Source organism: Triturus cristatus, chromosome 9 (assembly GCF_964204655.1).
Source record: "Triturus cristatus chromosome 9, aTriCri1.1, whole genome shotgun sequence".
Classification (NCBI taxonomy): domain Eukaryota; kingdom Metazoa; phylum Chordata; class Amphibia; order Caudata; family Salamandridae; genus Triturus; species Triturus cristatus.
The window spans coordinates 83,256,786-83,279,869 of record NC_140592.1 but is presented as its reverse complement, the minus strand read 5'-3'; the positions used below and the strand labels follow the sequence as shown (position 1 = coordinate 83,279,869).

The following is a 23,084-nucleotide window of genomic DNA, read 5'->3' as shown; positions in this document are numbered from 1 at the left end:
ATCCAGGCAGCCGCTCGGTATAATCACAGTGAAACAATGGATATATCAAAAGTACCAGCATTGTACATAAAATTAGTAACAATGGAAAATAGAACAATACAAACTTTGCACAGACAATCCCATTACCCCTGCAATATAGCAAAACCAATACAGTTCTTGCATCGCCTAAAGTATGGCATTAAGTGGGGTGCACCATGGGCCAGGGCGCATTGGAAACCGCACCAATCAGGGGGACTGGGAGGGGAGAGGAGGGAGATCGATACCCCGGTATGTTGCCCATTGGGACCATATTTTCCTGTGTTTCAGGGGACATCCTCTCGCCTGGAAGAACGCGTTCTCTGCTCCCATGCATTTATCTAGTTCTGCACGCCATTTACCCAATGTCGGGGGGGGGGGGGGGGTGAGTCCCCTTCCACAATGATGCTATGTCACGCTTAGCTATCGTGAGAGCCAGACATAATAAGTGTTGTTTGTACCGATTTCTCCCCTATTCCCTCTGTGCTAAGTAGTAAAAATAGTTTGGGTCGTATGGCAGATCCCAGGACAGTACTTCACCCACGCAGGACGAGACCCTGCGCCAGAAGTGCCGTACAGTCCCAGACGGAGTGTATAAATGTTCCCTCGTCCCTGCCACACCGCAGACACTGGGGGGATTGGATGACCCCCATCTTCCAGAGACGGAGTCGGTGTAATATACACGATGTACGTATTTAAATTGAATGAGGCGGTATCGACAGGAGATGGCCACACCTCGAGGGCTGGCCAGAACCTCGGCCCAATCATCATCATCAGTCAAGTCCGGGATATCCGCCTCCCACACCGCCCTGGTTTTATGTAGGGTCGTGTTAGCATGTGTCGTCAGGGTCTGATAGAACGGTCTGATTTTATGGGTTACTAAGTCCCCTATGAGGAGGCGGCCCTCGTGGAGGGTGAAATTCCGGAAGGGCATCTAAAGTGCGAATGACAGGAGTGAGAGCATGGCGTAACTGTTGGCATTTATAAAATTGTGTTTTATGTAGGTGAAATTCGGTCTGTAACTGTTGGAATGATTTCAGTGTGGCGCCCTTCATCACATCGCCCAAAGTGGAAATACTTATGTCCCATTTGTGTAATCCCACCAAAGTCACCACCTGTCGCAAATGTGTTCCGTGCCATAGGGGGTTCGGCTGAGTCAGGCGCCCTCTCCACCCCATTCGCCCCACATTATGCCTCCAGAGCCGGATCACTGTACTGCTAGCGTGTGAAAGGAAATCAAGCTTCTGGTTACTGTACAATAACTGGAGGAGGGGGACCCCCTCCATCACCGCTCATTCCAATGCGAACGCTGGGTCTAAGGGAGTGCTGTACCACCATTTGTTGATGATTAAAAGGTGAGAGGCAGCATAGTAGGCATAAACATCTGCTGCTGCGATTCCCCCACAGTATGTATTTTGTACACAAGTTTGCAGTGCCACCCGTACAGTCCCCCCGCTCCACAGGAACTTACTCTGAATTGCGTTAATTTGTGCAAACCAGGACCACGGTATGTGATACGGAAAGTTCTGTAGCCGGTGTTGAATTCTAGGGAGAGAGATCATCTTAAAAATCGCTGAGCGTCCATAAAACGAGAGTGGAAGGGACGACCAAATATTAGTCTTGTCTCGAAGAGGTTCAATACTTTTTAAGTACTTTATGAAACTCAACTTCCCAACTTGTCCTCTGACCTGCCCCTGTGCACCCCCTTCCTGTGTTCCATCTGGGATAAGTCTGGTGGTGAAATCAGTAAATGAAAATACAACCCCCCCCCCCCCCCCCCCCCCGAGGCTTCCCAGCGACTGCCCACTCACCCTTGCAGAGGGTGGATTCCGATACCTAGGAGTCTTTGTTTCAGTGGACAGGACTCTTACATATGAACAGAATCTACTGCCACCCCTGCGACGGCTCCAGCGGGACTCCACTACTTGGCAGAAACTTCCGTTCTCCCTGCTGGGCCGTGCGGCCCTCTTTAAAATGATGGCCCTTCCTCAGTTCCTCTACGCCCTTCAAAACTACCCGGACCTAGTGCCGAATTCTTATTTCGTGCCTATAGAGGCGGCGCAGCGGTCCCTCCTCTGGGCCGGTACGCCTCGGATAGCGCTGCACAAGCTCACGCTGGGATGGTATGACGGAGGGATTGCCCTCCCGGATATCCGTAAATACTATTGGGCCGCCCACATGTCGGCGATCAACCAAGGGACGTATAGGGACGGTAATGACCCAGGTTACGGGATCGATAGATGGTTACTCCCGGGCGGGAATTACGAAGTCGCACTCTACTCTAAACCTGGGAAACATCAGCTCACGGGGCCGACTAAACACTCGGTGCAAATATGGTGCATCGGCAGCTCGGTTGGTCCAACACGCTGACGCTGGCCACTCCGCTGTGGGCGTCTGAGAGACTGGGCAGCCTGGGTCACACGAAGGGGTTCCGTAGCTGGGACCTTATTGGTATCCCACAGGTAAAAGACCTGTGGGGGCCCGAGGGGGTTAGATCCTTTGCTTACCTGCAGGAAACATATGACTTAGCACACACTGAATATTTCAGATATCTACAGATTAGGCACTCCCTTCAAGCCAACATACCACCAGGGACTAAACCCCCGCGGGCCTCCCCTCTTGAAGACAGGTTGCTCGACGGATACATGCCCGAGCACGCCATTTCACTCACATACAAGAAACTGATCAACAATTCTCCCGATCCCCTCGGATCCCTTAAAGAGAAATGGGTGGCTGATGGCCTTGAGATCGATGATGAGGAGTGGGTGGAGGCGCTGGCTTCCCCGAGGGAGGTGGCGATTTCGGCCAGACTTCGGCTCATACAACTTAAAGTACTGCATAGAGTGTATATCTCATGCACTAGACTTCAGGCGATGGGACGGGGGGGAGGGGCTCTTCAGGCGGGGTTGCGGTGTAGCTGCCTCTTTCTTCCACATTCTGTGGGAGTGCCCGAGGGTGCAGCGGTACTGGAGGCGTGTGGTGACTTGCATGCAGGAGGTATGGGAGGTGGACATACGCCCAGAGGCAAAAAGATGCCTCCTGAACATTTGGGAACCCACGGACTTATCTGCGAGAGGGAAACTCTGGGTCACACTTGGGCAAATGGTGGCAAAAAGACATAGCCCGCCTTTGGGGTGCACCTGCTCCGCCGACACTGGGCGATTGGCAGCGAGACATGGACTGGTGTATGTTGCAAGAGAAGACTGTGTACACGGCGCGGGGGTGCCCCCGAAAGTGGGGGGAGGTGTGGTCAAAATGGAATGAATACAGAGGGAACATATGTGAGCCTCCGCAGGCCCGACGCTCCGTCTTGGAGAATATGGACTGACCGGACTATGCTTTCATAGTATCATACACGTCATACTGATTTACGCTGTCCATGTGTGTAACCGGTGCTATAGCGACTCTAATGTTTAATAACTGACCATACTGTTCTTTTGTCTGTGGCAAATAAAATAACAAAGAATTTTTCAAAAAAAGAAAAAAAAAGAAAATGCAAAACCTTTTGTGTCTGCTTTGCCTTAAGAGACATTTTCTTTTATTTCTATTTCAGTATCTTAGTCTTGAGTATACTCTGGATTTACAGCTGAGAAAATTCTGGCAATGAGTGATGCAGAGAGGTATTCAATATTATTCTAGTTGGTGTTTAGGAATTCAGATTAGATGCTGTGTTTCCTGGACCCAAAGCCCCTTTCTAGTCCCCGTGAGAGGTGGCTGCTACACAAGCTGTTGACTCTAGAAAGTGGATTTACATGTTACAATCATAAATCCGTTTTTCCAGTTTAAGGTTTCCCCTAGAGACCGGTTCCAGCTGCCTGCTGTCAAAAGACCTTTTGTGGACCATACCAACATTTTACAGTGGGCTTAGAGCATGTCCATTCGTTACTATTGGTTGGCTTTCTTGTCCCTTTCTTTTATTTTTCCTACTTATCCAATATGTTTCCTTCTGCTTGTCCTTCCAGTGAAGCATTACCACTTTACCAGACTTTTAATGTTCATGAGAGTGCTTGCGTTTTCTAGCTGTCTCCCTCGTGTGCTGCTTCCCTCCCGCAGATACCACCCAGTGCTCTGTATTGCTCCCCGTAACTCACAGCTTGTCTGTCAAAGCACAGCAACACGTTTTTGTTTGGGTATGACTAAAGAGCAGACTTTAAGTGTTGTTTTTGTTTTATCTCATGCATTCCACATATTGCATGAATGCATAGACCTTGGCATACCAAGGTTTTATGTATGAGAGTCTGGCTGCTACACTTACTCCATTAGCGTTTGAGGTAGATGGTATACTTAGCACAGCTGAAAATGAGCTGCCTCTTCTCATGGAGGCCCATGAATCTGCTCCCTGGGCTACTGCAGAGAACCAAGTTCTCTGGAGTATGTTTCAGTTCTAGGTCCTGGGTAAGTAAATTAGGTCTTGGCAAGCTTTTACCTTTAAATTCCGACATAGTATTTTTAGAAATAAAGTAGACCATTTGTGAAGGTTTCAAATATTGAATTTGATGTACAGTCTGAAAATACATTAATGTATGTGTTTGCTCTTCCTCCAGTATTTTGAAGTATTTTTTCTTAAATATTTTTAACCAGTGCTGTACAAAGAAGCATTGGAAAAGCTGATAACTTGGCACTCATAAATGTGAGACATATTGACTTTACCAGTGCTTGTTCTTGTGGTTGTAGGTTATTCTATCCTTTATTTTCTTCTCTTGTCTCTTACTTTGTTGCTGTCCATGTGATATAAGCAAGTAGTCACTGGCATCTCAATGGCTGTCTTCATGTGCTCCCTGACATAATAATTAAGAGATTTTGAATGTTCTTTTGGCCTTTTCAGGGAGGCGTTTTGCATCTGGCTCTGCTGATAAGAGTGTCATTATTTGGACTTCACAGCTCGAGGGTATCCTGAAGTACACGTGAGTGACTTCTTTCTCTAGCATGACTATCATCCAGGAAGTGACGAGAAAACCATGTGCCGATAATATAATTTGTTTCCCCAGAGCCTACCTGCAGATTCTCGCTTGGCAGTGGGCAGCGTTGTACAATGCCACTGCCCTTACTGGTGAGACCTAGCTGCAAACAATCGAAGTCTGAGAAAAAGATAGACTGAAGGGGCTTTGTCAATTTCTCTGATTGCTCATTTAGTAACAACTTTTACAAGTGGCAGGCTTGTGGTGATAATTCATACAATGAGTGATAATTGCAAGTCTTACTCTGAACATAGTACTATGTACTCTTGCCAATGTGCTGATACAGTACCATTTGCTGCAGTTCTTACCCAAGCACACCACCTACAACACAATGCATCTTTTGACAACATTATCAAAAATAAACTTCAAAAGAAATAATTCCATGACACTTACATATAGTAGCGATTAAGAGGAAAGAGCATCTTGTTTTTAAATGTCTGTGGTTATTCATATTACCAAAGTAATGGCTACTATCAAATACATAACATTATATTGAACACCTATAATTCAGGGACATAAAAAATAAAATATCAGGTCAAGGAAAATAAACAGAAATAAAAGCTGTTGAAATAGGATATTTTGGCCCTCATTACAAATGGTGGTATTCTCTAGGTAGAAATATCACTCACCATCATAAGTAACCCAGAATTACTGGATCGGTGAATTCTGGACCCAATAATTCCGATCCTGGCGGTACCGGACCTGGTTTGACCAAATGCAGATGTAAATCTTGTAAAATCTCTGTTGGAGCAGGGACTTGGGGTTGGAGGGCACCCTTTTTGCTGCATGAGCCGTGCAGCACCACAGAGATTTCATCCTTAGCTTTCATGAGTCTGGCTCAGCCGTTACCCATACACCACCTGCCACCTAGTTTCCATCCCTCTAACAGCAATGCCAGTTGTGGTTACACACCCGGCTGTGTGCAGCGATCTAAGCCAGTGGCTATTGGCCGGGTCAGACAAAGCCCTCACCCACCCAAACAAATTTGCAGGTAGAGTGTACTGCCTTCCTCCCCCCAAAGGACCAGCCCTTCTCTGGAGATGCCCTCTTGCTCCCATCAGCTCTCTCCACCCAAAAAGACAGCCTCAGGCCAAAGGCAGCAACAGGGGCTCCGAGTAAACCCTCACCCACCACAAAGAGCACAACACAGTGGGGGCAGTACATAGGGCTCACTCCTTTGACCTTACTCAACCCTGCCAGGGGCATTTAACCCTCACTGTCTCTCGTCTCTGCTTCAAGCAAGAAAATGTACGCAGATGGGACCCTGAAATCAACGCAGAGGAAAAGCACCGGTAATCACAGATCTGTACAGTTTTTCTCCTTTTTTTTTTTTATTTTTTATTTTTTTTTTATTATGCAGTTGGGTACAATCGGAAGGAACAGAAAGACAAAAAAAAAAAAAGTAACAGACATTCTTAACCTACACATAGGCTTGGCCAACAGAAAAGAAAATAGAACAGAAGGCGAGGTAAATATACATTCACAATGCTATATTTTCTCCCTCTCCTGGTCTCACAGCAATCCATTCGGATATGGGGGACCAGATAGACTCCCCGAAATCCCTGCTTTTCTTCCCTTTCTGAGCATACAATAATAGCTCAATATTATAAATGCCCAATAATCTTGATAACCATAGTTGGAATGAGGGAGCATTTGTGTCCTTCCAACCTGAGGAAATTAAAATCCGAAGAACGGCTACAGAAACAAAGACCAGAGCTTCCTCGGCCTTTCCTAGGTTTAATCTATTGTCTATACCCAATAACATCAGAGAGGGAGATAAATCAATTCTTAAACCTAATAGTTCCTCCCAGAATTTGACAATTTCTCCCTGAACAGCTGTTAAAGAGCCACAATTATAAAACATATGCAATAAGTCTGCATGTCCCATATTACATCTGGGGCAAGAATCGTCTTCCCTGACCCCCCAAGCGAAAAGCTTAGCGGGAGTATGGTACAAATCAAATACTGTCTTGTAATGCTGTGCCCTCAGATTCGTAGAACGAAATACTTTTTTATTCAAATATAATGACATATCCAAATCAATATCAGGATTCCCTAATTTAACTGCAAGAGTATTTTCTGTTTTCTCCAGATCATCTTGGATTTCACCCAATAAAGACATATAAATAGTTTTAATACTCTGACCCCCTTTCAGCAACAAATCAATCAAAGGAAATTTTAACAAAGATGGGATCTTGGGTCTTAAAGTCTTAAATGAGCTGACTAGTTGAACATAAGAGAGCCAGTGACATGAAGGGATAGCGGCTCTACGTTGGAGGACATCAAACCCCTCAATCCCATCTGCACCCAGTATATCCCCTACTGTCTTAATTCCCTGCTCCTTCCAGGCCTGAAGGTTTCTTTCTAGACCCAGCTTCCAAAATAAGCTAGAGTTACAGAGATGGAGATACGAATGAATCTTAGGGATTTTACATAACCTGGAAATAGCCCTCCAGAGCCCCCATACTCCTTCCAAAATCTTGAAACGGGCCCTTTTGTAATATCTACGATCAACTTCACACATCAAGAGACCTAATGCTTTCCTGCCCACTAATAACTCATAGATTGAGGGTGGCTTCTGAATGTCGATGTTTACAGGATTATGAGATGGCTTTGACTGAAAAAGAATAGACATTTGGGTTAATAAGCATGACCAATGATAGAGCCCTAAATTGGGTAATGTAAGCCCCCCCCTTTCCCTCGGAAGAGACAGTAGGTTCGTAGAGTGCCTGATTTTTCCATACTGCCATATAAACCTTATAAAAATTGATTCCACGTTTTTAATGACTTTCTCCTCAACTAAGAGGGGGATAGCACGAAACAGATAAAGTATCTTAGGAAACATTGTCATTTTGAGAACATTAACCCTACCAATCAATGACAGGTGTAAGACATCAATTCTTTTCAGATCGGTCTCTATAGATTTACCTAATGGGATAAAATTCTCCTCTATAATTTTATCGACTGACGCATTAATTCTGACACACAAATAATTTGCAGAGTCCATAAATCTGGAGTCTGATTTAACAATGTTTCTAGTACATATAATTTGAGTTTTAGATTCATTTAGCAAATACCCAGATTGACACCCAAATATTCTTGCCAGTTTGGCCACAACCACAAGGGCCTGTTGGGGGTTAGTAGTTATCACTGCCAAATCATCTGCATATGCCATAATCTTATTTTCATAGCCATTACAGACCACAGGACTTATCAAAGGGCTCTCTAATATCTGCCGAATAAGTGGGTCGATATAGAGGGCAAAAAGGATTGGGGAACAGGGGCAGCCTTGACGCGTACCTCTGTTTATAAAGATTTTCTCCGAGCACTCCCCCATTACGACAATCCGTGCAACTGGTTCAACATACATTGCCCTGATCGCTTGGATACATTTTTCGCCAAAACCTCTTCCCCTTAAGATCTGCCAAAGAAAAGCCCAGGCTACGCGATCAAAGGCTTTCTCAGCGTCAAGCAGGATCATGGCCATCTCTCCCCCCATGACAGCCTGGGCATCGAATAAGGCTATTGCCCTCCTAATATGGTCTGTAGTGCCTCGCCCAGGCACAAATCCGTGCTGCCATGGGGAGACAAGATCGCCTATGATCCTGCCCAACCTCCTAGCCCAGATTTTAGAGTAAAGCTTCGTGTCGGCGTTGATCAATGAAATGGGACGATAAGACCCAGGTTTCTCACGAGGTTTCCCTTTTTTATGAAAGACCACTATATTGGTCTCCCTCCATGACTGCGGGACCTTTCCTGTGCAAATTACACCATTAAAAAGTTTTTCTCCATTGTGGAGATTTTAGTGTGCGGATAATACCGTCTGGAATCGGAGATTCCAGCCTCCCTGTATAACTGCACTAAAATTTGCAATACTTATAATGTGGGCTTAAGGAGTTAGCTACAAAAGGATTACCTGAGTCTATAAAAGATATTTATCGGACATTTAATTTTTGATATACTAAATAAAATTCAGGTTTAGATATCCAGATCCTTTCAGATCTCAGTAAAGTGTCCTCCTTCTGTAGCATATACTTTCTAGTGAGTCTTGCTTTTCAGCTCATTTGTCAGTTCACTGTCCCAGTGGTGGATGTAAAGCTTTCTTTCTAGCTCATCCTGTTTCGAGTAATGTTTTTCTCCCACTGCTACAATTAATAGGCTCCCCACACTGCAATGCTTACCCTGGACACACTACCCAGTGCTGTGCTTTTTAATATGAAGCTGAGCAGGTCACTCCTTCAATAAGCACCATACCCTCTGCTACAGTTCTTACTGTAAAGGGCATCCCAACATGAAACTCCTTGCACAGATTGTTATTTTTTTGTTTTGTTGAACAAAATCACCCCTACCATAATACTCTGAATATACACTGCTACAATTAATGTGTCTGAACTGTCAAGACTGTTAGAATTCCTACCTTTTTTATTGCTGGTATTTATAGAGTATATCATCCCTCGCCCTGGAAGCAGCAGGTCACTGTACAGCACAGATTACCATGAAGTATTGCAGAGAACAAAAAGTGATGGGTGAATTACCTAAATTGAATTCAGCAATTGATAATTACTGTAGGCGTCCTCCCATTCTCTTTTTGCTCACTGTGCCAATACAGTGACCAAAGATGTACAGATCACCCTGCCCAAAGTGGACAGTCCAGCCCAAACTGCCAGGTCACGTCTCCTTTTCACAGAAATGCAAGCAACTGCTTGCCCTTTTGGCCTTGTGATGCTTCCTAAGCGACGGGCAGCTTGAGTCCTGTGGCAAAAATGATTTACAGGACCCACGTTTGGGCTTACCTTTCCAAATGGTGTAACTCACTGAAAAATTATTGATGGAGTACTTTAAATATTGTAGAGACTATCATAGTGACTTAGTATTAAATGTGAGCTGCCATTATAGATTGAAGAATACTAGCATTTGTGTTTGGATTATAGTTGTAGCATGCAGGGATAAACATAATGGCTAGGCAGATTAGGATGCCTTTGTGACTTCCTGTACTTCTCATTGTTTCTTGCACGACATGGTCTCGCTGTGGCAAGTCATGGGTTACCTGGTATCCCCCTGATCATCTATTGTTGTTCATGTCACCTTTAGTGGCACGTTTTCTAAAAGATTTGCTTTATCTGTTCCCTTCCGCTCTGTTGATTGCTCAGTGGAATTGGAATCTTGTGTTGCCATTCTAAATGGCATCTCTTTTTGAGCCTATGCAGAGTTGTCTAATTTGAATTCTTATTTTGAAGAAAGTGTTGTTGGTAGCACTAACCTCAACTCATGGGGTCTGATAACTTCAGGTCCTCTCAGTTCATCCCCCTTTTAAAGCTATCTACCTTGACAAGTTGGTTTTGCAGACCTGCCCCACCTTTTTGCCATACGTAATGTCAGCCTTTCATACGGCCCATTCCCTGACTCCTCTGACTTTCCTCTCCCTTCCTTATCTTATTAAGGAAGAGGAGCAGTTTCATAAACTAGATTCCAGGCATGTGGTTTTATACTATATCAACCATATTCGACAGGACACAGTGGATGCTCAATTGTTTGCTTTTATCAGAGCCAAGGAAGGCAAGATGATGGTCAAATGCACCATTTTGCGCTGGGTCTTCCTATGTAGCAAGATCTGCTATGCCTTGGCTAAGAAAGATCCCATGGATGGCATTTATGCTCACTTCCCCAGAGCTCCAGCAGCAGCTTTTACTCGAACCACAGGCGTCCTAGTGGCTGGCATTTGCCAGGCAGCCATGTAGTCAACTGTGCATATATTTGCTAAACATTACTACATCGTGGCCCAAGTGGACAGTAAGGGATACTTTAACAGGCTTCTCAGGGAGCTCAGAGCTCAATATTAAATCAAATAGACCCAATAAAGTAGATGTCCAAACCAAGAAAGAAAGGACTTTAATCGCCCAAAGCTACTCAATACTACACAATACTATAGAAAAAAGACACATTGGTGCCTGTGGGTGTTATGTTGGCAGGTGCTGTGCCCACCCCACTCACACACTGTCCTTAGGTTCCAATGAGCAGCGACACATGCATAGGCAGGGCAGTGCCTGCGCAATCCGCGAGGAGCAGCGGTGCACCTGCAGGCAATTGCAGAGTACCTGCATCATGGACGCCGGGTTATGTTTGGTTACGCACCCAGTCAGCTTGCTTCTCATAGTCACTTGAAACCAGCATTCCGGAGATATAGTTGGTAAGTGTCGTCTCTCAGGGTCCTTACTGTTGGTAGTTCTAGACCACGTCTGGACCATCTGGACCACAGGTGTAGCCCTCAAAAGTGCGTTCAACACTTGGGCAGTTGCAACCCTGCACAGTCTCGACCCAAATTTGTAGATGCAGCTTCCACATGGACCAACCAGTTTTTGGCAGATGCAGCTTGGCATGGTGTGGAAATATGGATTTTTCTGATCAGTTATGTCCCCTATCTTGGACCCCAACGGTTTCATGTATGAATCACAAGTACATGTATGTTCCCTCCAGTTCCAGTTATGAAGACGCAAACACATGTGCGTCCACCGTCAACATGTCCTCTTTCAGATCCGCCATGAATAGGCCGGATATTCCATTCCTAAGTATGAAAGGCCACCGGCTTTATATGGTTCACTTATGCCATTTTACAGTCCAGGCAAGTAGGCCCTGATTCTGTCATCAAGCTTTTCTTGCCTTCTGCCTCTGAAAGCTCCAGTCTGAGCCTGCATCTGTGACCATGAACTTTGTCTCATTCCCTGCGCGGCCCACGAAGCCTGACATCAGCCTGATGCCTGCCAAAAACTGTATTTCACCTTCGAAATTATCTGCTCCGTTCCCTGCCCAATGCATTCCTGTCTAGTAGTTTAAGTAAACATTCTTCCAGCTACCGAGCAAAGGCCCGGCTTCTCTGTCTTTATGCAAGTAATTCATAGCCCTATTATTATGGAAGATTTCCGCCCTCGCATCTAGTGTAGACACTTAGACGCTTGTACACGCACTAACAGTCAGTATAGTCAGTATAGAATAAGATTCTACTCTAAGAGACCTCTCTTTTGGATAACATAGTTCTTTAAACATAGGATGTTAGATATGATTTGGGATTAGGTTGACTTGACCCTCCAGACTTCTGTCGCCACATGTAGAGCTAAATGTCAAGTCCCCTTCACCCCCTAGTTGCACGTCAATCACACGTCATGTTGCTGCGCGCGCATTTCTGCCAAGTATTTCTGCTGACATTGCGAAATTCTTTCATGGAACCACCCTATTATGACATCACATCTGATGACGTTCTTTAATCACACCCAGTTACGCCTATTTTTGCTACGTATGTATCTCTTATCTACACTATCAATTGTTACGCCTCTTGCATTTGCTTCACTGTAATGCCTATTGTATAAAAGTGATTAATTATCAATAAAGTATGTACTTCACTTCCTGAACCTTCGTGGTGATGGAACTTGGAGCAACCGATTCGAATCGTCCATTGGAATAAAGCCCATTCCGAACCTCTAATACCACGGATTCTGCCTCTTATTTACTGAGCTATTTTTATTATGTTTCTGTATCAAATTAAGTCCCGGTAATTAAATTATTTACCACATGAATGGCGCCTGAATAGGGACACTTTCTCATCTCACGCGCCGGCGGTGCGTTGCAGGCCCGGTCTCCTGCCACAGCTGGACGGACAACAACGCGTACCAGCAGGATTTCCTGTATCTCCCTCCGGTCAAGCGGGGGCGACTGAGGCTGCGATCAACACCCAGACGAGGCGGTGAGAAGTGCGAAGTATCCCGACCAGAGCCTAGCTGAGAGAGCAAGATCCGAGGTATACAGAGGCCCACCAGGTGTCCGAAGTGTCCGAAGTTTTCAAGTCGAGTCCAGTCCGGTTCAAGTTCAGTTCCGTTCCGAGGCTTTCCGTTCCGAGCTACCCGGTGAGTACCATTACTGGGAAGGCGTTCTGACGTGCACATAGGTTGTGCCGGTCAAGACGGGTTTGGGTACACAAATCCGGTCTGCACTGTTTCAGCAGTGTATCTGTACTGTTTAGCAGTATATCTAGTATATCAAGTATATAAATTCAGAATAATCCAGATAATGCCGAGTATTATGTTTAGTGATTAAGTTTTCCTTAGATCGTCATCATCATTGTTGCTCAGTTAAATGTTAAATGTTAAATGTTTTAAATACGTTCTGCATATTGTGGTATGAATGACTGTTCATTATTTTGTTTATTTGTATTAAGTTTGTTCAAGATCAAGTATCAGATCAGTTCTCAATATGCCGCTCTTTTCGAAATTAAGACAGATCACAACAAGAAAAGGGGTACTCGAAGAAGCTGTTCCTATTCCTCCTAGGGACACTCCAGGGTACTTCATGTATCATAAGCATGGCTTAGACGCTATATTATTTCTTGATTTATGGGTAGACTACACCAAGGAATTACCAGAAAGTCAGAGGTGGCCCGCAGCTGGGACCTGGGATGCAGAGTGCATCATGAAAGTGGAGGAAGAGTTATGGAAAAGGAAAGTCAGACAGTCACAGAAAGACGCCGTTGAGTTATGGCGTAAAGAATCTCATAGACGTACAGAAAAAGCACTCCGACAGGAAGAGAAATATAAAGAGAATTCAAATAAAGTCCGAGAAAATCTATTAATTGAAGAAGGTACACGAGTGAAATCAGAACAAGTAGACAGACAAAGAAATGCCCTTATGAATGGTATGTATCCCCTCCTGGCCGAGGGATTACCTAAGGCTACTCCGGAAATACCAAAAGACTTGCCACCCCCATTGTTTCCAATAAAAATGCATCCTAAGGGGCATCCTAGAACCGCAGAAGATGTTTTTCTTTCCTCATATTTAGATGACGCAGCTCCCGAGTACGCTAATCCCGCCCCACATAGACCGCCTGCCAGGGAGGTTCAACGCCAAGATCCAGTATCTGTATCTCTACAGCAACAAATCCTGACTCAAGTTCCGGCAAGCACATCTGTTTCTACATCTGTTCCTACAGCTACTTCTATAGCTGTGTCCACACCTATAGTTGCTGTATCGCGTTCAACGAATCCTTTCACGCCCGATACCCCAGATGGGGCTACGGGAGGTGCTACCAACATTTTTTCTACGCCACCCAGAGTAAATAAACTTACCTTTCAAGAGTCAGCACATTCACGTACCCCCAAACTCATAAATGCCCGCACGCTTAAGGAACTTCTTATAGATTGTAGATATGACCCTGTGCCCGGCAAAGAGGACGAAATGATCATGGCATCATTACGTATCAGACGAGCCGCGGTGTATTTAGGGAAGATACCAGGAATGACTGTGAATCTAGATAATATATATCATTTTGTCCAAACAGGGCGAGATTCTGAATGTATTAACAGAGCTATGGAATACCAGAAAGTGGAGATACAGGGGGAACTGTTACGTTTCCTCATAAATTGTGTGATCAGAAATCAAGACCGACCGGGGGTAGACCCGGAAGCAATGCAAACTCTTACCAGATGGAGCCAGAATATATCAGAAGGGAGACATGATAAGCAAAATTGTATAATAGCCATGTGCCGAAAGATCCGTAAAGAAATAGAACGCCTACACGAAGAGAGATTAGCGGTAGACCAGTTCGAACAAAGTGAGGAGGAAGGATCAGGACTGCCCACAGGACAGTCAGAAACCATAGCCTATGTAGGTAGAGGAAGATCTTGTAATGGTACTAGATGTTTTATTGACCCGATACGTCCGATATGTCCAGATAATAACAGGAATTTCCAAACACCTATAATAAATATAAGGTCCCCCGAGCATTCGTTCCAAGCCGCTGACAAATTACTCCGAGAACGAAGGGGTTATCATTTTTCTCGATTCTATGGATGAACAAGAATTAGCCAGGTCAGCCGTTCATTGGGTTGACAGTCCCGGAAAGTATGGTGATGATACAGTAGCACACACATTTTTGAATCTCACCCCAGATGAACAGCGTTTAGCTGGGATTTATATGATTCAACAACTCCTTATACTATATCAGAGTCAGCATTCAGATCCTGGTCCATTACCTGATATATTGACTGAATTACTCACAAATAGATGGAGAGGTTCAGGTACTAAATTAATTAAAGAAATACTAGAATCAAGAAAGCAGTACATTCTTTTTGTATGCCCAGAACATGTCTCATTGCCCATCAAGGAAAGAACTACATATTACATGGACAGACAGAATCCCTTACGAGAAGTACACCCAATAAAAGGCGAGGACAATGAGTTTAAACGTGTATTTGTATATACGCCCATATCGAAAATAGAATTGTTACAAATGAAGAAAGTGGTACCCAGTCATGACAAAGACCCAGCGGGTTTCCACCGAGAAATTAAAGACATGTTACTCATGGGAGAGTATACCTATCCCGACATTATGACAATATTAAAGGTATTAATGCCTGCTGGCATTTATGAAAAACTCAAGGAAAAAGAGTGGGAGGTGGGAGACCAAAAGATAGACTGGTCAGCATTAGAAGCAGAAGAAAAGGCCCGAACTGCAGGAGCAGGGCTTGGGGATAAAACTAAAGCACTACCAGGTTTACTAGTACAGGTACTGCCACGTTTATTAACTACGAAAAAGGAAGACTGGGGTACAATTTCAGCCTGTAAACAAAAGCAAGATGAAGACACTAGTGATTTCTATGCCCGATTTGAAAAATGTTTTGGTATAAATAGTGGCATAAAAGCAAGTAGCGAATCATACCCACATCTGTTTGTGACAAAATTAGTTGAAAATTCCTTACCCCAAGTGAAGAATAGAGTATTAAAATTCGAGAGTACCTGGCAAGGTAACACCCCATCACAAATGTTACAAATGTTACAGTATCATCACAATAGAATTAGAGAGGAACAAGAACATGAACAAAGACGCATGAAAGACACGAAAATGAAAATGCTAGTCTCCCAGACAGTTCCAGCTGAAGGACATAAAAAGGGTACGACACAGTCCAGTGTTTCGGCAGGTCCTGTAAAAGGGACATGCAACTATTGTAAACAGCCAGGTCATTACGTACACGATTGTCCAGTTTTAAAACATAATATCGCCATAGGTAATACAAAAGAAAGACCACGGCCACCTAGACAGGATCAGAATGAACAAGGAGCCCCGCAGCATGCACAGTCCATGCCAGCTCCACCACAGTCTATACAGTTTGTGCCAGCTGCACCAGCGCTGCCTGTTGCTGCCACACAAACCACGACACGACAGCTGTACCAGACCGCACAGTACGACTATCCTGATTATCAACGATACGCATGAACCAGCCTAGAGAGGGAAGTGGACTTACCCCTTATCGAGGTCCCTGTAGACCAAGAAGGACCTTATGTACATAGTGAATTATTAGGCCAAGATAGAACATTTTTACTCGATACAGGGGCAAGTCGAACAACCATAAAACATAGTGAAGTTCCAGGGGCACCCCTCTCAGGCTCACAGAATATTTCCCTTGGTTTTTCAGGAAAACCTATTGTTAATGAAGTATCACAGCCTCTTCCACTTACGATAGGACCTTTGACCCGAACTACAGATTTATTGCTTACTAAATCATGTCCAGAAAACTTGTTAGGTATAAAAACACTGAAAGCTCTAGGAGCTATAATATGTTGCTCTCCGGAAGGAGTAAGATTGTTTTTACGTGATTTTAAAGGTCACTATGTGTCTAGAGACATGGATCCCCGACTGCAGACTTTACCTACACATCGATGGGCACAAGGCCCTACTGATGTTGGTTGCATGAATATTACACCATATCGAGTTACACTAAAGGCAGGAGTGGTACTACCACGAATGCGACAATACAAGTTACCACCAGATGCTGTAGTGGCTTTACTGCAAATCATTGACGAGCTCATTGCCCAAGGAGTGGTTGTGGAAACAGACTCCAATGTATGTAATTCACCGATAATTCCGATTCTTAAACGAACAGATCCAAAGGCCCCGCCAGTATATCGATTGGTTATTGATCTGCGCGAATTAAACAAGTGCATTGTGCCACAATTCCCTGTGGTCCCAGATATCTCGTCATTACTGACAGCTATTGATTCCGAAGCAACATTTTTTACTGTAATTGATCTCAAGAATGCCTTTTTCAGCGTCCCAATAGATCCGGAAAGCCAATACTTGTTCGGATTTAGTTTAAATGGACGTAGCTTTAAATTCTCACGCGCACCTCAAGGATTTACAGAAAGCCCCAGCATCTATAGCCAAGCACTGAAACGAGAACTCGACAGTATCCACATGCCAGTTAACACTGCCTTGCTTCAATATGTCGATGATCTGCTGATCACCGCTAGAAGCGAACCCGAATGTGAGAAAGCATCACTGACAGTTTTACAATTTCTAGCCGAAAAGGGGCACAAGGTGTCCCCTTCTAAGCTGCAATTCTGTGTCCAGCGAGTTGTTTATCTTGGACACTCGCTGTCCAAGGAGGGAAGGCAGCTTACACCCGACCGCATTCAGTTAATAGCTAACATGCCAATACCCAAGACACAAAAGGAGGTACGGGCTTTCATAGGCCTCACTTCATATTGTAGGCAGTGGATCCCTCAGTATGCATTTCTAGCAAAACCACTCATTCAATTGACAACACAGGAGGCAGCCACATCGACTGTTCTCCCTTGGACTCAGGAACATACACAAGCTTTTGAAAGCCTAAAGAAAGCCTTATGCCAAGCACCTGTTTTAGCAACACCATGTTACAATAAACAGTTTACACTCTTTGTTACAGAGCGCGAAGGTACTGCCTTGTCAGTACTCACACAGGAACAAGCAGGATCACACAAACCATGTGCTTATTTTTCTAGTACATTAGATCCCGTAGCTCAGGCTTTGCCTGCATGCCTAAAATCAGTGGCAGCAACAGCTTTAGCAATCAGACAAAGCGATGCCATAGTGTTAGGACATCCATTGACAGTTCAAGTACCACATGCAGTAGAGGTTCTCGTGAATCGAACGCAAACACAACACTTAACTATAGCGCGACTTACAGGGTATGAATTAACATTGTTTCAGCCACATATAGAAATCAGACGTTGTAACACATTGAATCCTGCCACACTTTTACCTGTAATCGAAACAGACCCACTAGCTCATGACTGTATTGAAGTTATTACAATCACGACGAAACCCAGACAAGACTTGACAGATGTCCCATTGTCAGACCCAGACCTGACGTTGTATGTAGATGGTTCATGTATGAGAACAAGTACAGGAGAGTTAGTGGCCGCTTACGCAGTCACAACAGATACTGAAATCATTGAAACAAATTGCATAAATACCTTGTCAGCTCAAGCCGCAGAGCTCATCGCTCTGACACAAGCCTGTATTCAAGCCACAAATAAAAAAGTCAACATATACACTGATTCACGTTATGCATTCGGAGTTCTACATGACTTCGGCGTGCTGTGGCGAGAGAGAGGTTATTTAACTTCTCACGGTGCCCACATTCAGCACGGACCCCTCATCCATGCCTTATTAGAGGCAATACATCTACCCACTGCAATATCAATTATGAAATGTAAAGCTCATACGAAAGTTACTGATATCATTTCCCAAGGCAATGATCTAGCTGACAGAACAGCTAAACAGACTGCTCAAACTCAAACATCCGACCTGACAAAGACAATAGTCCTGACGCCAACACATTGTATGACGATTAAAGATCCTACTCTTGACGTAATTGACATACAGACACATGCTACACCAGATGAAATAAGGAAATGGACTGAATTAGGAGGGATCCAAACGGATCAAGGATGGATGACGAAGGAAAAATCTGTGTGGTTCCTTCCTGATTCAATGGTCCAAGTTATAATTAACACTATACATAGTCCAGCGCATCTAGGAGAAAAAGCTATGCTAGACAGCATTCAACACATTTGGTTCAATAAACATTTACGAGCAGCAGCTAAACAAAAAGTTCGTACCTGTATGATCTGTTGTCAGTTCAACCCAGGAAAAAGCGTTCCCGTAGAACAGGGTGGATTTCAGCCTCCTGATCACCCTTTTGAAGTCCTCCAGATGGATTATATCCAGATGGAACGATGTCGAGGATTCAAATATGTTCTCGTAGTTGTCTGTGCTCTTTCCCGTTGGACAGAGGCATACCCGGTTTCAGATTACACTGCCCCGACTACTGCCAAACAGTTGGTTCGAGAATTCTTCCCACGATACGGTTTACCACGTGTTGTCTACTCAGATAACGGCCAGCCGTTCTCATCCGAACTAATGAAACACGTTTCACTTTTGTTAGGCTATCAGTGGAAATTCCACTGTGTCCGACACCCCGAGGCAGCAGGTCTCGTAGAAAGACATAATCAGATCCTGAAAATCAGATTGTCCAAAATATGCAGAGAGAAAGGTGTCGACTGGGTAGTAGCGTTACCAGTTGCACTCTTTTACATGAGAATGGTAGCACACTCTCGAACAGGGCTATCCCCGTATGAGGTGATCTTTGGCAGACCACCAAATATGTGGGGGACGCCCATACCTCGCAAAATAACTGATATTGACTGTAATATGCTGACAGATTACTTGGCTTCCTTGATGTCTGCACTACAATCTTGTCGTTCACAGGTAGCTGCAGCTTTTCCTGACAACACTGAGGTGAAACCCCATGACGTAGTTCCGGGGGACCTGGTCCTGGTGAGGAACTTTGATCGAAAGACTCAGCTGGATCCTAGGTGGAAGTCGCCGCAGCTGGTCTTGCTCACCACAAGGACAGCCGTGAAGATCGAGGGCAGGAAAGGCTGGGTACATTCAAGTCATATCAAGAAATTTCATGGACTACCATCGGATGTAAATACCACACCTCGTGTGTCTTCACCCATTGACTCAAAACTTCCTTTGGTTGAAACAAGTAATCACGAACATTATAAACTAAAACTCAGGTCTAATCAGTCAAGCAATCTGATTGTTTAAGTCCTCTCCAAGGTGAAGCGGTTGAATTGTCTCTGACATGTATCCCTTAGACCTGAATAGAGAACACACCCGAAAAATGTTGAAACGACAGGCGTACTGTAAATCACTGCGTAGTCATTGCACAGTGACGTTATTAATTTTGTTCTTCTTAAGTCTTTTAATAATTACTGCAAGTATATTGTTGCACATATATTATCCTATTTCTAGACATGTTTATAATATTACTGCTGAACATTCTTTTAGTGAATTACCTCCGCTTGAGTTGTCTTATAGATTTGCGCTGCGCAATAACACGTTTATTAGTATGTTACATCATTCCCATCAGGTTAGCAATGCTACAAATTGTTGGATATGTGGCCGACTCCCTCCCTATCAGAATTATAAAGGAATTCTACCTCTCTTTCCATACCCGTTCACACACAACGGCTCCTGTGGAGCATGGTTTAGTTTAATTAATTCCCTAGATTCGAATTCTGCAGTTTATCAAGATAACTGGGTTTGGGGAAATTTGAACTTAGTTTTACTTAAAGTCTGCTACCCTAACAAGGAGGGACTTCCCAGGAGAACAGGAACTGACCTAGAAAATGAAGTGTATGGATTAGGTAATTTTACGCTTAATCTTATGATCCTAAATGTCGAATCCGAAGCTACTCCAATTTTGCCCGCTATGTCAATATTTCCAGTAAAAGGTGAATTATGTGTAAGAAAGAATGGTTCCATACATATGGGCCATAGTAGATGCACCACTGTAGTAGAATTTAGTGATCAAGGCAAGTCTACATTTAGAGCTTCCCGCCATTCCTATTTCATATGTGGTCAGACGGCATATGTACGTTTGCCTCTAGATTGGGATGGTACCTGCTACATTTGATTTCTTTTGCCACCTGTTTTCCTAGCTCCTCCTGATTATCACAGAAATACTCATTTAGTATATAATAGAGTAAGGAGAGATCTCCCAATAGTCGATTACACTGAAACAGCATGGGAAAAATACACAGATTTCAATAAAGGTCTCTTTCCCTATATAGGTACCGTTACTAATAGTAAGCTGATACGTAGATTAACTAGAACCCTTGAAGCAGTAGTGAACGAAACTATTTCCGCCTTAGGCAATTTAACAGAAGAGCAGTCTGCTATGCGGATTGTTGTGCTTCAAAATCGTCTTGTCCTTGACGTCATCCTGGCCGATAGGGGCGGAGCTTGTAGGGTCATCGGATCAAGTTGTTGCATTTTCATACCAGAAAATTCGCCATCTGTATATAAAGCCATAACTCGCCTTCATAAGATTGTAAGCCAGATACACCAGAATCCAGGCACCTGGACTTGGTCCGGTTGGTTTTGGAGTGTATTATCTACCTTTGGATGGAAGGTCCTATCCTTCCTAGGTATTGGCCTTCTCATACTATTCAGTTGCTGTCTATGTCTACAATGTGGACCAGCGATCTGTGGTCTGTGTGCCACATCGTGTATCCCACCACCAAGATTTCATTCATCCCAGAAGAAAAAAGAAGAACAAATGATGCTATATGAACAGATCAACGGATTGATGAAGATTGATATCTCTTAACGGGCAAGTAGGGGACAAGGAGGGAATGTGGAAATATGGATTTTTCTGATCAGTTATGTCCCCTATCTTGGACCCCAACGGTTTCATGTATGAATCACAAGTACATGTATGTTCCCTCCAGTTCCAGTTATGAAGACGCAAACACATGTGCGTCCACCGTCAACATGTCCTCTTTCAGATCCGCCATGAATAGGCCGGATATTCCATTCCTAAGTATGAAAGGCCACCGGCTTTATATGGTTCACTTATGCCATTTTACAGTCCAGGCAAGTAGGCCCTGATTCTGTCATCAAGCTTTTCTTGCCTTCTGCCTCTGAAAGCTCCAGTCTGAGCCTGCATCTGTGACCATGAACTTTGTCTCATTCCCTGCGCGGCCCACGAAGCCTGACATCAGCCTGATGCCTGCCAAAAACTGTATTTCACCTTCGAAATTATCTGCTCCGTTCCCTGCCCAATGCATTCCTGTCTAGTAGTTTAAGTAAACATTCTTCCAGCTACCGAGCAAAGGCCCGGCTTCTCTGTCTTTATGCAAGTAATTCATAGCCCTATTATTATGGAAGATTTCCGCCCTCGCATCTAGTGTAGACACTTAGACGCTTGTACACGCACTAACAGTCAGTATAGTCAGTATAGAATAAGATTCTACTCTAAGAGACCTCTCTTTTGGATAACATAGTTCTTTAAACATAGGATGTTAGATATGATTTGGGATTAGGTTGACTTGACCCTCCAGACTTCTGTCGCCACATGTAGAGCTAAATGTCAAGTCCCCTTCACCCCCTAGTTGCACGTCAATCACACGTCATGTTGCTGCGCGCGCATTTCTGCCAAGTATTTCTGCTGACATTGCGAAATTCTTTCATGGAACCACCCTATTATGACATCACATCTGATGACGTTCTTTAATCACACCCAGTTACGCCTATTTTTGCTACGTATGTATCTCTTATCTACACTATCAATTGTTACGCCTCTTGCATTTGCTTCACTGTAATGCCTATTGTATAAAAGTGATTAATTATCAATAAAGTATGTACTTCACTTCCTGAACCTTCGTGGTGATGGAACTTGGAGCAACCGATTCGAATCGTCCATTGGAATAAAGCCCATTCCGAACCTCTAATACCACGGATTCTGCCTCTTATTTACTGAGCTATTTTTATTATGTTTCTGTATCAAATTAAGTCCCGGTAATTAAATTATTTACCACAATGGGCCAGTCATTAATTCGCAGATGCAGCCCCACACTGGCTGATCAGGATTCAGCAAATGCAGCCCTGTGTAGGCTGATCATGATTTGATAGATGCAGTCCAGCACTGGCCTAATGACAGCATGCAGTCACATAGTTCTGAAGTCATGTTTCCTGCCTGTAACTGTTTCCAGCAGTCTCCTCTTCTGGGTGTCAGTCAACCACTTGGAATGCACTGAACCTTGCTCATTCTAGGACCGTGTCTGCTTCTGCAGGTTAGGCAGGTTTCTTCCCTCTTTCATCAGGCAGGTAGGTGTCTAGACATTTCAGAGGAGGTACACAGCTTCTGTAGTAGGGGATCTCTGTGTATAGTCATAATCCATGAATAATCCCCGCCCATGTGCGGGGACTCCGGAGCAATCAAAAATATCTCTTAA

At 44.1% G+C, this 23,084-nt stretch overlaps 1 protein-coding gene across 1 annotated transcript in view; it reads left to right on the top strand.

Annotated features, from left to right (window-relative positions):
• The window catches only part of IFT122 (intraflagellar transport 122), a 453,095-nt gene that overhangs the window by 59,591 nt on the left and 370,420 nt on the right, over positions 1 to 23,084 (top strand). The window contains exon 4 of the mRNA XM_085624471.1: positions 4,841 to 4,919. Coding sequence (XP_085480597.1) covers positions 4,841 to 4,919 — 79 coding nt within the window. The remainder of the gene's footprint in view (positions 1 to 4,840; positions 4,920 to 23,084) is intronic.